At 45.7% G+C, this 15,677-nt stretch overlaps 1 protein-coding gene across 3 annotated transcripts; it reads right to left on the bottom strand.

Moving 5' to 3' along the window:
* Positions 1 to 454: 454 nt before the first annotated feature.
* On the bottom strand, positions 455 to 15,497 carry VLDLR (very low density lipoprotein receptor). Of its 3 annotated transcripts, none has more exons than XM_074812889.1 (19): positions 15,048 to 15,496; positions 10,756 to 10,875; positions 9,672 to 9,794; positions 8,703 to 8,825; positions 6,991 to 7,362; positions 6,762 to 6,884; positions 6,556 to 6,678; positions 6,004 to 6,123; positions 5,806 to 5,931; positions 5,283 to 5,454; positions 4,726 to 4,950; positions 4,454 to 4,572; positions 3,933 to 4,072; positions 3,674 to 3,815; positions 3,235 to 3,381; positions 2,218 to 2,307; positions 1,740 to 1,817; positions 1,457 to 1,626; positions 455 to 1,108 (listed from the first exon to the last, which is right to left on the bottom strand). In XM_074812889.1, exons 1-19 carry the CDS (start codon positions 15,181 to 15,183, stop codon positions 1,073 to 1,075), a joined length of 2,685 nt encoding a protein of 894 aa, XP_074668990.1. In that variant the 5' UTR covers positions 15,184 to 15,496; the 3' UTR covers positions 455 to 1,072. The 3 variants fall into 3 exon arrangements, with proteins under 3 accessions (XP_074668990.1, XP_074668991.1, XP_074668992.1); XM_074812890.1 differs by lacking the exon at positions 15,048 to 15,496 and adding an exon at positions 13,420 to 13,506; XM_074812891.1 differs by lacking the exon at positions 2,218 to 2,307 and having other exon boundaries at positions 15,048 to 15,497.
* Between the last annotated feature and the right edge of the window lie 180 nt (positions 15,498 to 15,677).

The following is a 15,677-nucleotide window of genomic DNA, read 5'->3' as shown; positions in this document are numbered from 1 at the left end:
AGATCCAACTTGCAGCGGCATTGCCATGAGGACTAACTGCTAATAACTTGACACCACTGTGAGTTTGTACGTAACATTGTTTGCAAGAACCTTAAACTTACCTGGTAGACAATGCTTTGACCTGTCTCCACACAGCATCTCTGTCAATGCTACCTCTTAAAAGCTTGCAAAAGTAGTTGAGTATTTTTAGCCACTGTCAATCCTAACCAGATTCCACCTGGACTCCTACAAAAGGAGACTCATTCAGCCCAGTACCCTGTAGAGTATTAGTCTCAAGTACGAACGACAGTCACATAGCAGGTCAGTACTGTCTTAGCAGTCTGAGGTACTGCTGAAATAACCTAAGAAATACTTCATGTTCTGGCTGGTAGTAGTAGTGTAGCCCACTAAAGCTTGCAACTTAGAAGATACTCTATTTTACTTTAGTGCTAACATAATAATGGAGAACAACGCCTTAAATGCTTTATTTTTTTATTATTTTTTCCCCTTTCTCTGCATTTAAGATTTACAGTCGTTTCTTAAAGAGCATTCATACCTGTATACCTGTAAGAGGTAACAGACAAGATTGTTTCAATCATACATATAAAATTACTTATGTTTACAAATTTTTGGCAATCACAGTAACCCGTTTTTTCCTATTGCCATTGCCCCAATCATTGAAAAAGACAGTGTACAGTAATTTACATTTGAAGTATTTCAAAGTGCTTGATAGTGATTTTCCAAGAATAATATTTACAAGTGGCCTATACACATATGTACAGGTGTTACAAGTTGTGGCTGGAACATGGCTTTCTATGGAAAGTGCTTTATATTCGGTCAGTGGTGTTACTGACTGACCAATCCAAGGGTTACTGATAAAACAGTAACCACTAAAAGCTGAATTGTTGTGGACAGGTATTTACAGAGTTTGTTGTTAAGCTGTATAAAATAGCTATTTACATAAGTGTTCCATACATACAGAAAGTAACTTCTTTCTTCCAAGAATGGAGGAACTCTTTCAGCCACAAACCTGGTTACTATCCCCAAAGAGTGTAAAACACAAGTAAACCGGAAGTGATTGCTGCTCCAGCGCTCACACCGTATCATCATCTGTGCTTACAACAGATATCTGTACAAAATAAGTACAAGTTAGCTACAATTGTACTAATAAAAAGATGAAAAACAATGCATATCATCACTACACAGCAATCTGAAATAGGGGCTAATTCTGCAGGCTAGTGACCACATTCAGCACTGATTACTCCATCCCAGGTATAGGATGGTAGTTGCCTACTACAACTTTAACATTGATAAAAGGAACAAGTTGTCAGCTGATTCAGCCCAGTGGTTTTGCTAGAGTCAGAAGCTTTCAAGAGTAGAGAGCTCTCCTAAACTCAAGTCAGGTATCATTTGGCCATCTCTATGTCTACTCTGAGGATTAATCTAGAGCCTTAGACATGTCAGGAGGTTTACTTACCGCAGGGTAGGTGTGTCCTACTGAACCGCTGTGTCTTCCAATATCAATTGTGAGTTCTTCTTCTGTAGTTTTCAGGTAGACAGGATTATCAAAATTCATGCTTTTCATGTTCCTTTGCTGCCAGTTATGCCACATTAAGCAGCCCACCACTGCTGCCATCACCAGCAATACTTAAGGGAAAGAAAGAGATTGCAAGGATGGAGTAGGGTCAAGTCAAGCTTGTGACTAAGAGTGGCTTGTCCCAGTACAAGGGGTTACAAAGGCTAGTGAATACTTTACTCACAGGCAGGAAGAATAGTCCAAGCTGCTGATGTTCCTCCAGCTGTAGCTACTTCAGATGTTGTACCACTGATGTTGAATCCTGCATGAGAATTTGAAGTAGTGAGCTTGCTTACTGACAGGCTGGCAGACTTGGTCAGATGCAAGCACGTCCCAAGCCCAGAAGGTGCTGTCATATATTAGCTTCTCTGTAACACGCTACAAGAACAGCCTAACAGGCTTTATTCTATATTAGTAGAAAGTTTTTTATTGCTTGCCTTCTCTGAGAACTCCTGGGATTTCATGGAACCTGTAGGTTCCACACTGTCATAACTGAACTAACTCTGTTTATCACATGCTCCAGCTGTTGTACTTGTACAACACACTTGACCTGGCCTGTGTTCTCTACTTGCATGCAGAGGAAAAAACTTCAGGTAGGTTAGTGGGTGAGTTTGCATTTAATTTCTCTAATGTTCAGCAGTCTGAGTTAGTTGGACCAGTACCTCCAGGAACAAGTCCAACAGTTGGAGATTTTTCTGTTGTGCTGGTATCTTTAGCCTCAGTGTAAGCCACAGTTGTTCCAGTACCTGAAACTAATTATAGATCAAGAACCCAGTTAATCCTAAAGTTCTGCAATGGCTTAGTTACAAGAGCCATGGTAGTGAATGTTTAGCAGATGGCAGAATGATCATGCAGCTTGTAAGCTTTATTGGAAACACCAACATTAGCTGTTTCACTAGCACACCCTCAGCTAAGGATTTCTGATAAAAAGTAATTCCAAGAACAAGGCTAGACAGTTAATCTGTCATGGATTACAGGTATTGAGAGTCACAACAACAGTAAGCCACCTCATCCCTGACTTTAGGTTTCCCAAGTGAGACTTCAGTTCCACAAATTTACTGGTTAGGCACAGTCGTTGACACCTATATCAACCCTTTAGAGCTGCCAATTGAGGACAGCGTAACTGCATTCAGTGCTCCAAGTGAATCAACATGCAATATAGTAAGTGGCACCTTGGAGTTTCTAGTTCCACTCCACTGGACAAACAAGTCTGCCATATAGTCAATGCTCAGCACGTTTGTTTGGACCACAAAAGAAGTCCAAACAAACCTCCTTGACCAGCAAGATTAGCTTGTCAGCTTTTCAACACTGCCTATTTATACACTGTAGAGCCATGTTAGTTTATACCTCTTGTTTTGTGAGAAAGGGTCTCACTATGTTTCATGCATGTGCTCGCTGTCTGCAAAAGCCATGGAGGTACAAGGTCTTGTTGCAAGTGATGATGATGCAAAAGCCAAGCATGGACTTTGAACACTGTACTGTTCAAAGTACTGTTCAAAGCTAGCAGACTTTGAGGGCTATCTTTATGCATGCTAGAAGACCACCCCCTCCAAGATGAATTACATCAGATTAACTCATGCAAAGCTGTCGGATTCTACTGCCATATTTGCCTCCAATGGGTTCAGTACCCCTTCTCCTTTCCCATCCATCCTGGAAAAGATTCAGTCATGTTACCATACCTGCACATCTCAGACCATCCTCCTGCAAGAAGTATCCAACAGGACATGCACACGTGTACTTTGGAGAGTGTTCATTTATCTGAGGAGCAGGCAGGCACAGGTAGCTACAGCCTCCATTTGCCATGTTCTCTTCACACCAGTTTCTGCCTGTTGGTACAACAACTGACAGGAATGAGCCTTCATACTCCAGGTGTATAGCATAATTACTCGAGTAGAGTTACTTGTTTCTGCAGGTTATTGATTTGTACCTGCTCAGCCTAAGAAAGAGCAATTGCAACTAGATCTTCTCTCAACCCCAGTGCAGGTGCCTATGTTAGAAACTCTAAGTAGAAGTGAAGCAGACAGCTATAGAGGGGCGGGATACCATTTGTCACCACCCAAGCAGGGCAGGCTTCTTACAAGTATACACTGACATAACTATAAACTTTATTAGAGTTACCTGAAGGCTGAACAAGTTCATGATACACAATGATGTCCTGTGCATCATTGAGGTTGTTCACTAGGGTAACCAATTCAGCTCCAGTAAATTTGTTGGCACCATAGACTGCCTCATTCTCTCCGTCAATCCAGTACACACGGTCCTAGAAGACAGAGTCATTACATCCCATTACCTCTGTGTTGCTATCAGCATCATAATTGCTAGCCACATACTAGCAAGAAGATGATCTTTGGCAGTTACTACAGGAAGTCATTCTTACCTCAAATATTGTTAGAGCAAGAGGATGAGGAAGGAACATATGAGACTTCAACACAATTCTGCGGTCCTGGCCATTCAAGTCCACACTTGACAGCATATGTAGTTTAGAATCAAGCCAGTACAGGCGGCTTTTTACAAGATCTAAGAGGGAAAAATACCCAGACATATTTACTATCTACATGGAGAAAAACCTTCAAAGCCTCCTGCAAGAGCTAGAACACCCACAGGTTCAAGAATAGTTGCAGTGTTGCCCTGGTTTCTTACTTCACTGGGATGCAGAAGGGTGCTGCATTGTTGCCTAAGCATCCTGTGCCTCAACTATAATATAGAGCAGTGCAAGAGAAGTTACCATTTCAGTATCTGAGAAGTGTTATCTGTGCATCCTGCAGCATCTCCACACATGCAGGAACTTCCCATTCTTAGAAGTTGAAAATAGTTCTCTGAAGGATGAGCTTGGCTTTTGCAGCAAACAAACTGCTCGAGCTCCAGAACAGCTCTGGCACAAAGACAAGTTCAACATACCTAGAGCAATTCCATTAGGCCATTGGATTTCTGTTGTCACAAGCTGCTGTCTGTCAAATCCATTCATTCCTGCTTTTTCAATTTTTGCTGGCTCACCCCAGTCTGACCAGTACATAAAGCTGTGAAGCAGAATTTATGTTGTATGATGTACTACAGTACTGTGTAGTATCACTATTATGACCAATAACTAACAAAGGCTACCTAAGTCAGTTATCAGGACATGAAGTAGCTGTTAGGTCCACACTTTTAAGAGAGCCAGGACAAATACTCACCCAGAGAGAGGATCTACAGCAATAGAAGCTGGCTCTCTCAGCTCAGAACGAAACAAAACCTTTCTTTTTGTGCCATCCAGGCTAGCCACTGAAATGGTCTTCGCAGTTGAGTCAGACCAGTAGATGTTCTTATAAACCCAGTCAACAGCAATTCCTGCAGGGCTGTGTATGTTGTCCAGAATTCTGACATGTGTCCCAACTTTATCACGGGTATCAATAGAGGCACTGGAAGACAAGAATTACTTCCTTTCAACCCGTTCCTCCACAGATACTATCACTGGGCATGCCTCAACAAATACTGCACACAGATCTCAGGCAGACAATATAGAAAATGCACTTGTAACTTTCCAGAGCACCTTTTGTACAATTGTAGCAGCAGTTACTAGGAAGTGGAACAGGCATACACACTGCTAATTGTGGGGACTTGCATCTGCTGTACTTTGTCCTTAGGACATCAGGAATCTAGTTCTCATCATCAGAGCCTAAAGAAGTATCTTGGGTAAAACACGAGATGGTTTAGGGGAGCACACTAGGGTTCATAAGCTAAGTCCATTTACCTGAAGATTGCTTTTTGGCCGAAGTCAGCCCAGTAAAGCTTTTGCTCAGCAATATCAGCATCTAGAGCTACAGTGTTTCTTAGCTGCTCTACTAGCTGAATGTATTCTTTCCTCTCAAGGCCGATCTTCCTAATATCCCGGCGGTTGGTGAAAATTAGACATGGCTCTTTCCCTGTGAAAAGAATGTGTTATCTGTACATCTAGACACATAGTCACATACTATTCTTATGTCAAATTTTAAGAGGCATCATATTTGGTATATGCCATTCCACACTTGCTGACAAAGGTCTTGGCTGTACCATACCTCATCCTTTTCCCAGGTAGCAGACACAAGCAGTTTACATCAGGCAGCTTTAATCACTGTTTAAATGGCACCATTCAAAGTGTTAGGAGTGTTCAGGTCTGTACAAGTTATATTGATAGCAGCACAGCAACTCGTGCCAAAACTACAACAGCATAAACAGTACAACACTTGCTACCTCATTTTAAAATGGGAATATAGAAGTCTTATGCCAATACTCACCCACTGCCTTGCACACCCCAGTGGCAAGATCCATCTGATAGCCACGGCTACATTCACATTTGTAGCCCCCTTTCAGGTTGATACAGATTTGACTACAGATACCAGGGTTCTGGCATTCATCGATATCTGTAAAGACAACAATGTAATTTGTTCTCTAATACCATCAGTAGTATCCATGTTAACCTACTTGATACTTGCCTCCACAGGTTCTCCTGTCTATAAGCTCAAACCCAGCTGGACAGTCACATTCATAGCCAATAACGAGATCTCTGCAGATATGAGAGCATCCACCATTGTTCACCAGACATTCATTTATGTCTAGAAGAGAAGAATCATCCACTTATGAGACAGTACATAGATTTAGTCTTAAACATCTTAGTCATGGAGTGCTTCACCAGATAGCCATCCATTCTCTAATGATGCCTGCTACATTTGATAAACCACTCCGGCACTTAAGTCACATGCAAGAGACCCTTCTCAAATTCTTATTTGCTCCTCTATCAGCATGTTACTTGTGCTACAAGTTGGCAGCAGCAGAGAAATTCCCTCAACTGTCTTCTGGCCATGAAGAAGTCATCCCAATAGCCAGTTTGGCTAGGATAAAACTAGCTTATTGACTAGGTTGCTCTTGGTTGGTTGTTTGCCACCAAGGAAGTACAGGTGGGCATTCCAGACTGACATCTGACAGCTCAGAGGCTGTAGCCAAGTATGTCTAGTGGTCAGCATTGTGTAATGAGTTTGTTCACTTACTACATTCCTTGAGGGGCTCATCACTCCAGTCCTTGCAGTCTCTCTGCTGGTTGCACACTTTATTGATGTCTATGCATTCTCCACTTCTGCACTTGAATTTGCCAGGTCCAGAGCACTGAATAACTGAGATAATGAAGATTGTGAGGGCAATTACCAGCTTGAACACATATTCTTCAAAGACGTGATTCTTGCTTAGTTCCACTTACCACTGTTACAACTTGCTTCATCAGAGCCATCCAGACAGTCTCTCACACCATTGCACTGCCTACTCCCATGGATGCAGTTCCCATCTTCACATCTGAACTGGTCTGGTCTGCAGGTCCGAGAAGCTGAGGACACAGCCATTACAGACTTAAACTCCTGAGGTCTGCTGAAGGAAAGAAAATAAAACAGGAGCCAACCAGCACCTCCTAAAGACAGAGCAAGTTAACTTACGGCAGTTGACTTCATCACTTCCATCCTTGCAGTCAGGATCTCCATCACAGCGCCACTTTTTGTGGATACATTCACCTGAGCTGCATTGCACCTCACTGGTAGAGCACTTCACAGGAGGTGCAGGCTGTCGGCCACATTGCTCTAGAGATTCATCTGAGTAGTCAGAGCAGTCAGCATCATCATCACACACCCAGCTGATGGGGATGCAAGTGGAGGTCTTGCACTGGAACTCATGAACTCCACAGGTAGGAGGTGCACACTCCAGTTCATCACTGCCATCACTGCAGTCATCTTGACCGTTGCAGAAAAAGCTCCTGGAAATACACTGCCCACTGCTGCATGTGTACTCTGCTGGACTACAAGTCACATTGCCTGGAGTAACAGGAGTAAGAGAGATTAGCAGATTATCACAAGAAGGCAGACTTTTGTATGAAGGTGTTCTGCTTTGCACATTCTTCATCAGCTGTTAGCTGACATAAGATCAGCATCTCCTATATAAGGCTCTAGGAGAGCCTAACTGACCACCTACAGGACACATTGAGTTAAGTGAGAGGCAACAGTTTTGAGCTACTGAGTGAAAACAATCTCATTCTGAAGCAGCTAGGCTGTTCTGCTTCAGAGTGCAAGCCTTTTGGAAAACAGGCTCAAACTCTGTGAACCAGGGACAGAAGGTAAGAGAATTGCTAAATCTAGAGTACAGACTAAGTTTAAGGCAGCCAGATGGTCAGCATGCACTGTAGTTTGAAATTGAAGTGTTTTGTGCTGGTCCCCAGGACAGCAGCAGCCCATTTGCCTGGACCACTGGGGATAACAGATCAAGATCTTGCACCAGTCGATCCTGTGGTATTAAGTACACCCACACAACTTACACCAGTACAAATTATGCTGGTTTAATAGCAGTGTAGCTAGCAGCTCAGTATGCCTAGGCTGATAGTTTTATCAGCTTCATTAGAAATGCTGTCTGTAGATTTACTTGTCAGATTAAGGCATTTGCTTGCTGAGTATGACAGCAACTCCACAGACACATAGCAGAATTCTGAAGATCTATGTCTCATTAGCCCATCCAGGAAGGTAGCTCTGATGGAAGCCAGCCCTGTGGCTTTGGTTACAGCAAATTTGTCTCAGGTCACCTCAGACAACTCATATGTACACAAGTTCATTAGGACAAGACAGGAATGCTGCACTCTAATGCTGGCAGCAGCATCTTCACTTGCGTACCAGTCTGAAGTTGTCCCCCTGAACACCTGAAACAGCTTCCCTAGCCTGCACTTTCAGACAAGCACACAGAATACTCCAGGGTATGACTATAAAGCAGATCAGCTGTGCCCCTGGCTACAAGTCACTACTACATTTTTAGGAGATTATTTGTTAATGTAAGCAGCAACTAGAGTTACCTGTTGAGAAACTCTGCAGAGAACAAGTTCTGATGGTTTGCCTGACACGTGACTAAGCCTATGGCTATTGCCAAAGTTAGCCAGAGACCAAAGACAGATGTTGAATAGCTTATATTGCTGTAGTTCTTAACTTAGCAGGATAGAGGAGTGTAGGAACAAGTCCACTTTGTTAAGCAGGCTGCAATACAAGATGAATGTAGGTTTAAGGAGATATAGATACTATGGGAAATTTATCTTCCCAGGTATACTGCCCAGCTAGCTCCTTTCCAGACAAGTCAATTTCAAATAGAGTTATGCAGCCACTGTTTCTTCCCTTACCACAATTCTCTTCATCTTCTCCACTGTCACAGTCTTTTTCACCATCACATTTCCAGGACACTGGGATACACTGGGTTGACTGAGGACCACAGCTGATTTCATTTACCCGGCATGTTCTCATATCTATTGAAAAAAGTTTAAGTTCAATTTAGGAGTTCTGAAATTTAAGAGCTACTGATCTTGGGTTCTAGCAGTTGTCCTGAAAGTTGAGACTGAAAGGCTTCAGCTCTGGACAAAGTTGCAGTTAATTAGATGCCAGCATCCATCTAAGTTGATGGCTTCATCATGGACGAGGTTACACTAGTCTGTAGTGTTCAGTAAAAAAAGATGCTTCCAGCTCCTAATAGATTAGTATTTTAAGAGTATCTTTGTAGTGGTAGTTTTGTGATTGCACACCAGTTACACTGTAGAAGCTTGAGCTATAACACGTAGTAGTAGGCAGGAGTAATGCCAAAGTGCAGTAGGAGTTGGGGCTGAAGTATTCCTCAGTGTGGATCCTATTGATACAGAGAAATGAAGCTTCATATTCCTTGATTAGTTACCACACTTAAGACTGGGGTTGCTAAATGCAAGACCTCACAGTCAAGCCTCTCTATTTCTAATTTCCACCCCCCAACATGTAGTCAGTCACTCAGTTTCTATACTAGCTCTGGTTATCTTGCAAAGTAGTTGTCTTGGAGGACAGTGATCACTTGGTGAACAAGCCACAATAATGGTCAGGCCTGCTGTGCTGTGCTTGCTGCTTCTGACTAGATACAAGTGCAAAGTCCCCACTCAGTTCTGCATCTTTTTAAGTAGTAAAAAGTCAAGACCCCGATGTGGCCAAAGCCAAGCTAGCACTTAAGAAGATGCTCTCCGAGACAACAAGTTCATCCTTCCTTTAGGAGAAGAGCTGGGCTGCAAGCAGGCAAGAAGTCAAAACGCTACTCCCCTCAGGCTTGTCTGCATCAATAAGCCAGGCTCACTTACGGCACAGTTCAGCACTCTCGTCAGACCCATCCTCGCAGTCCGGATCCCCATCACACTGCCATCTGTTAGGCACACACTGACCACTGATGCACACAAAATCAGATTCAGCACACGTCTTCTTCACTGCAGGGGAGAAGGACAGCCACTTGTTTAGAGACCAGAGCTTACCCTGTTTGTTGCAGCTAGAGATAAGCTGCCTTGCCCTAGGAAAGTGACACAATATCCTTAGTTCTTGGGTGTCTCGTGTCATCCTTCCCAGTCTAATGACAACACTGCTTAACACTTCCTAGAGAGTTACACTGTGCACAGAGAATCATTTATCTTCTTGTAAGCAGGCACTGAAGAACTGTTACTGGTAAGGGAGACTATGCTGCTAGATAGCTGCTACTTTGAACACACTTGAGTTAAAGTAAGGTCTACTGATATTAATATTCAGATTTTGAACTCTGTGTTTATTATCAAGGTGTGTGATTTGTTATTACAGAAGCATGGTACTACATAACCCTAAGGTAACAGTTTAGGTCTGCTTTAGCAGACTGACAGTTCAACCACACCAGTGTTGGATATGGAGTCCATTTTGCCTCATTCATCTCTAAGTATATCTAGTCATCCATCTCGGCCTCTGTGTCTGCTTAAAGCAAGTGTTGGCAGCCAGAGCTAGACTTAAGTGTTCAGAGGAGACTTGGCAGAATCACTTTCACACATAAAACAGGGCATTTAACCATGGAATAGTTAAGTGCTAATAGCAAACAGTTTCTACTGTGTCTTCAAGGAAGAACTGAGAACAGACTTACATTCTGTTCTTGACAGTCACCACCCTCACAAATAAAGAGTTTTGGTCACAAGCTATTCTCTCAGTCACCAATTCCAGGAGACTTCCATAGCACTCAGCAAAATTCTACTGTCTCAGATGGATACAAGGCATCAAGATAGTCCCCCAGTTGTTCTAGGGAATTTGTCCTTTACTCTGTATTCTGTCAGAAGTGCTGGATGGGATAAGGGTCTCTGCAGCTGTCCACTATTAAGCCCTCACTGCCAACTAGCAAGTACTACTACAGATATATTACTTATTTTGATTACTTACCACAAGCACTCTCATCACTGCCATCTGAACAGTCTTCATCACCATCACATTTCCAGAGTAAAGGAATACAGCGTCCATTACTACATGGGAACTGGGATTCCTCACATTTTGCTCTTGCACCTTCAATGAAAAAAGGAACCTAAGGCCCAACACTGTTTAGCAATAGTTTCTTGCTTCCCCCCCGCTGCTGATCTAGAAGTTATCCAGCTTAATAAGCTGCATACTATCAGCATGAAACCAGATGTGAGCTCAAAATCTTGGTAGTCAGTTTATTCAATCATGAAAGTAGAGCTAGAATCTTTCCTTCACAGTACAAGTGCAGAGTTTAAGCACTATGACAGTCTGCACATCAGACAACAGTAAACCAGCCTCAGTGTTGTTCTTACTGAGTTTTCCTTTCCAAACAGGGTCAAGTTTGCAGGGCAGAAGGACGCATGCACACAACTTCTGCTGTCTAGCACCTAGCATTGCATTCTCAAAACTCTTCACCCTTTAAGCAAACTGGGTTTAAATTTGACCAATGTCAAACTGGATTAGCATTTCATTACTCTGCTGCTAACACATTACAGCAGAACTCCCTGAGATGTCTGTAGTTGATCAAGTTTTCATGATTTAAGACACTCCTCAAATAAGGGCACCCAGAGATATTCCTTAGCATACACAAAAAGAAGTGTGATTACTTATCTGAGTCTTGCTTATTAAAGCTAGATCAAGTGTGATGCTAATAGAGGAAGATAATTTATCACTTCCTTCTGGAATCAAGTCTGTTGTCTCCCAACTGATAACAGCTTGATTTGTTAGTATGCTTGCATAAGATACTGCTTTCTGCATGGTGCTTAGAGTTAGAGCACATCTTCCTGAGTATCTTTAGCTCTAAAACTGTAGTACCCTGTCTCTCAAGGGAACCTACTTTGTCTTGAAGCCATGTTATAACTGTCACTGAAAGCAGCAGTCTGCTTCTTCAGCAGCTGAGCCAGAGCTGTTCCATGTAATGCATGCAGGCAGCTGTGTAAGCTTATGCATTAGTATTGGCTGCAAATGTCTATGGCATGATGCAAGACTCCTGCTCCTCCTTGGTTTATTGCATCATTTAGTGGAGGTGCTTTGTCTTGGCATTCCAGGGCTCACAAAGAGCATCAAATTTTCACAGAACATTGCTTGTTATTTTATATCTTCTGTGTATGACATGGAAAATGCAAGACAGTTTCCAAGTGCAAGGAAGCTATTCAGCTATTTCACATTATATTGACCAGTCATCAGGCACTAAGCAATGTCAGATCCTGGAAGGAGTATAAGCAAGAACAACATTGGCAATTTTACCTGCTGAGTGTCTCATTCGTGCTAGAAGGATTTGAAACAGCAGCTTATTGAGCTCTGCTAATGTTCTAGAAGTCTTACTGGTTAAGTAAAACACTTGTCAGAGTAAAGCCATAACAACTTGTTTCATGGGAACTATGTTCAGAGCACCAAAAAACTGAACATCAGCTCTTGTGCTCTGTATTTCCATCCCTCCTTTCCTTTTCAGATGGGAGTTACACCAGCATGCACTTTCCAATAGCATGGTTTTGTAAAGCTACTACTATTTGGTCAAGAGCTGTCAAACAAGCAGGTTGGCTTGTGCTAGACAGCACACTCCAGTCAGAGAAGGTGCAGAAGCCACAGCTATCAGCTTGCTCTAAGCCTGACATCACCTTGTTGTCCAGTAACCTCTAACAGAAGTAACCTTCTGCTTGCAAGCCCTGGTCACTCGTTATTCCAGTTACTACTGTACTACCACCTACAATATGCAACAGCTGACTTCTGCTAGTTGAGATATTCCCATCCAGGCTTTCAGAGGGAGAACAGTCAACCCTTCCCAAAATAGCATACTAGAGATATTAAACTAAGCCTGCCGCTCAGGAGATCCCAAAATAACTCCACAGTCCTTAGTTACTCTATTTCAAGCTATAATAACCAGAAAAGACTTGCTAAGATTGGCTAAGTACATTGCAACATACACATGTAATATCACTGTGACCAAATGCTACAGGGAAGCTACACACAAGGCTAAATGAAACAGTAACTGAGCTTGGAGTAACAGCTATAATTTTACAATCACAACCCTTACAACAAGCCATTCCAAGAAGGTATCATCTCTTCTGCAGCTGATACCAAGTGAAATGTCAGAGCAACTACTTTTGCTACTCCACAAATAAGAACTGACAGCACCTAACACCCACACAGGTGCACAAAGGTAAAATTCATCATCTGTTGCTACTCCCGAAGATGTCTGTCAAACTCTAAAGGCCACTTGGCATGAGCTCCAGTGAAGACGAAGGTTATTTCCAGCCAGTAACTAACCGCTGTCCCCTGCCTTACACCAAGCACAGTTCTACAATGTCAGGTAACCATTTAGTCATGACACTACCGGTCTAATCCACCGCTATTTGAAGCAACAGTGTCATAGCTCAGTCGCAGCTTCAGTCACTAGACACTTAGATTTTTAGATCAGCATCAACTAGCCACTAATTCAAAAGCTGCTCTTCATGTGCTACTCATACACCAGAAGCATCTTCACACCCTTTCTCCTTGGGACAAGTCTTAGGCAAAAGAGGTAGAGAACCAGTAACTTCACAGCCTGTGATTGCTACTACCTATTTTACTGTTCCCCAGATAACTACTTACTAGAAGTTGTCTCATAAGCAGCAATGTCTGCAGGGTGAAGGCGCACAGTTACAATGACTATCCAAGTCAAACTAGCTTTCTCCATACTTCTGCTGTCACTGTTTGTCTCAGCCCCTTAAGCAAATTGTCAGATTACTTCTCCGGGCAGCCTCAAACATGTGACACTTGTGTGCTGTCATCTGACACCAAGACAGAAAAGCTTGCAACAGTGATTGGGAAACCTTAGTGAGAGCTCATCCAGGAACTGTTTAGACTCCCCCCAGACCCTGACAGCTGCAACTACTAGCGGAAGAGAGCTAGTGAAGCCACTAACTCAGATCGAGGGAAGAATCAGGCTAACTTGGTGGACTAGAGTTGCCCTCCACTGTACATCTCCTGTTATGATTTCTGACTACAGTGCACTAGCAGTTTCAGTGCCAGCCAGCTTGGCCCTTCATACTACAGCTGTTTAATCATGTCTATTGTAGGCGAGATATGGGAGCTATCCACATGACTGGGAATTGAGGAGTGACTAGGCAGACATCTCCCCTCTTCCTCCTTGTATGAGGGCTGATGCAACAATCCCCTGGTTGGGGCCCACCTGGCAGACCCAGCGTCTGAACTACTGCACACAGTTAGGACTCTAAGATCCAGCTACCTTTAAGCATACTTAACCAACACAGCCAAGGTCTGACACTTAAGCCTACTTTAGGGCACTAGTCAGGAGACTAAGAGCCATACAACAATGCAGACATCAATTGCCCACCTCCCACCTAGTACTCCCAAGAGTAGCCTGGGCCTCGGTTCCTGAAGTCAGTCAGTTGATTGTTACCTCCACTCAAGAGGAAAGTATTTTTAATTGACCATCCAGTTGGTTCAATGTGCAGGTCCCCCAGACACAGGGGTAACGGCTTCTACGCTGCGAAGCAACGCTGGAGCTCGCCACGAGCAGCGCTACTGCGGAGAGCCCAGCCCGCAAGAAGGGATCCGGCGTCGGCAGGACTCAGCCTTGCCACCAGGTGGAGATCCCTCATGGCGGTTACCACCATGAACTAGAGCCATGCCAATGCTGCTGGATGCCACAAAGCCAAAGTTGCACAGTAGTTTGACAGCACCTTTAACACCGCAGGCTTTCCAAGGGATCCTCTTCTTTCCTCCACGACCAAGAGCCCATCCTCTCACACACACACACACCCCTCCCCCCCCCCCCCCCCCGGTAAGCCCCTGGCACGCCGACCATCTCCTCGGCACCAGGCATCGCGCAGGAAATCAAACCCTCCCGTGGCACCCGGCTCGTTCCCGGGGAGGACTCGCCGGGGTGGGGAGAGCCGGCCGGGCAGGGGCTCAGGCCGCTGGTCCTGCGCACCGCCTGGGGCCCGGCGGCGAAGGCGGCGCCTCCCCCGACAAAAGAGACGGCGGGGCAGACCCCGGCGGCAGCGCCCCCGGGACCCCCGGAAGGCCGGGCTCCCCCGACGGCCCCTCCTCGGAGCCCCGCTCTCCCGGGCGCAGCGGGCAGGCAGCCCGAGAGACAAGAGCGAAAAAGAAAAAAGAAGGGGGGGAAGGGTGGTGGGAGAAGACATTATTACGGGGGGCGGCGGCGAGAGCAGCCCCGGCGGTGCGCGTCCCAGCCCCCCGGGCCCCGCACTCACCGTCGGCGCGCAGGCAGCTGAAGGCGAGCAGCAGGCACAGCACCCAGCAGCGCGGGGCCGCCCGCCGCCCCGCACCGCGCCCGGGGCCGCTGCCTGCCGCGGCGCTCGGGTCTCCGCGCTGCCGGTCCGACCGCATCGCCGGGGACGGAGAGAGGGAGCGCGGAGAGGGCGGGCGGCCGGGCGAGCGCGGCGGTCGGAGAAGCGAGAAAGAGAAGAGGGAGAACGAGACATACACGGAGGGAGGGTGTCCCCGCGGCGCTCTTATATCAGCCGCCCGGCCGCCCTGCGCGGCCGCTGGTGACTCACGGCGCCGCGCCGGGCCCCGGTTGGCTCGCCAGCGCCGCCCGCCCCCGCTTCCTCCTCCGCGGCACCTGCGGCCGCCGCGGCGCGCCCGCACACCGGCGCGGCACGGCGCGGCACGGCGCGGTGAGGTGAGTGTCGCTGCAGCGGGGCGACGCGCCGCGGTGCCGCGGGCAGAGCCCCCCACGCTCTCCGCTGCCGGCCTGCGTTCCGCGGGGCGGGGGCGGGGCGGCCCCGCCGGCAGCCCCCGCGCCCGGGGCGGCGGCGTGGGGCAGCCCCGGCGGGAGGGAGCACGCGGCGGCGGCGGGAGGAGGCTTTGTTTCTCCTGCC

Source organism: Strix aluco, chromosome Z, assembly GCF_031877795.1.
Source record: "Strix aluco isolate bStrAlu1 chromosome Z, bStrAlu1.hap1, whole genome shotgun sequence".
In the NCBI taxonomy this organism is placed as follows: Eukaryota; Metazoa; Chordata; class Aves; order Strigiformes; family Strigidae; genus Strix; species Strix aluco.
The sequence above is the reverse complement of the archived record's forward strand: the minus strand, read 5'-3'. Positions and strand labels throughout refer to the sequence as shown.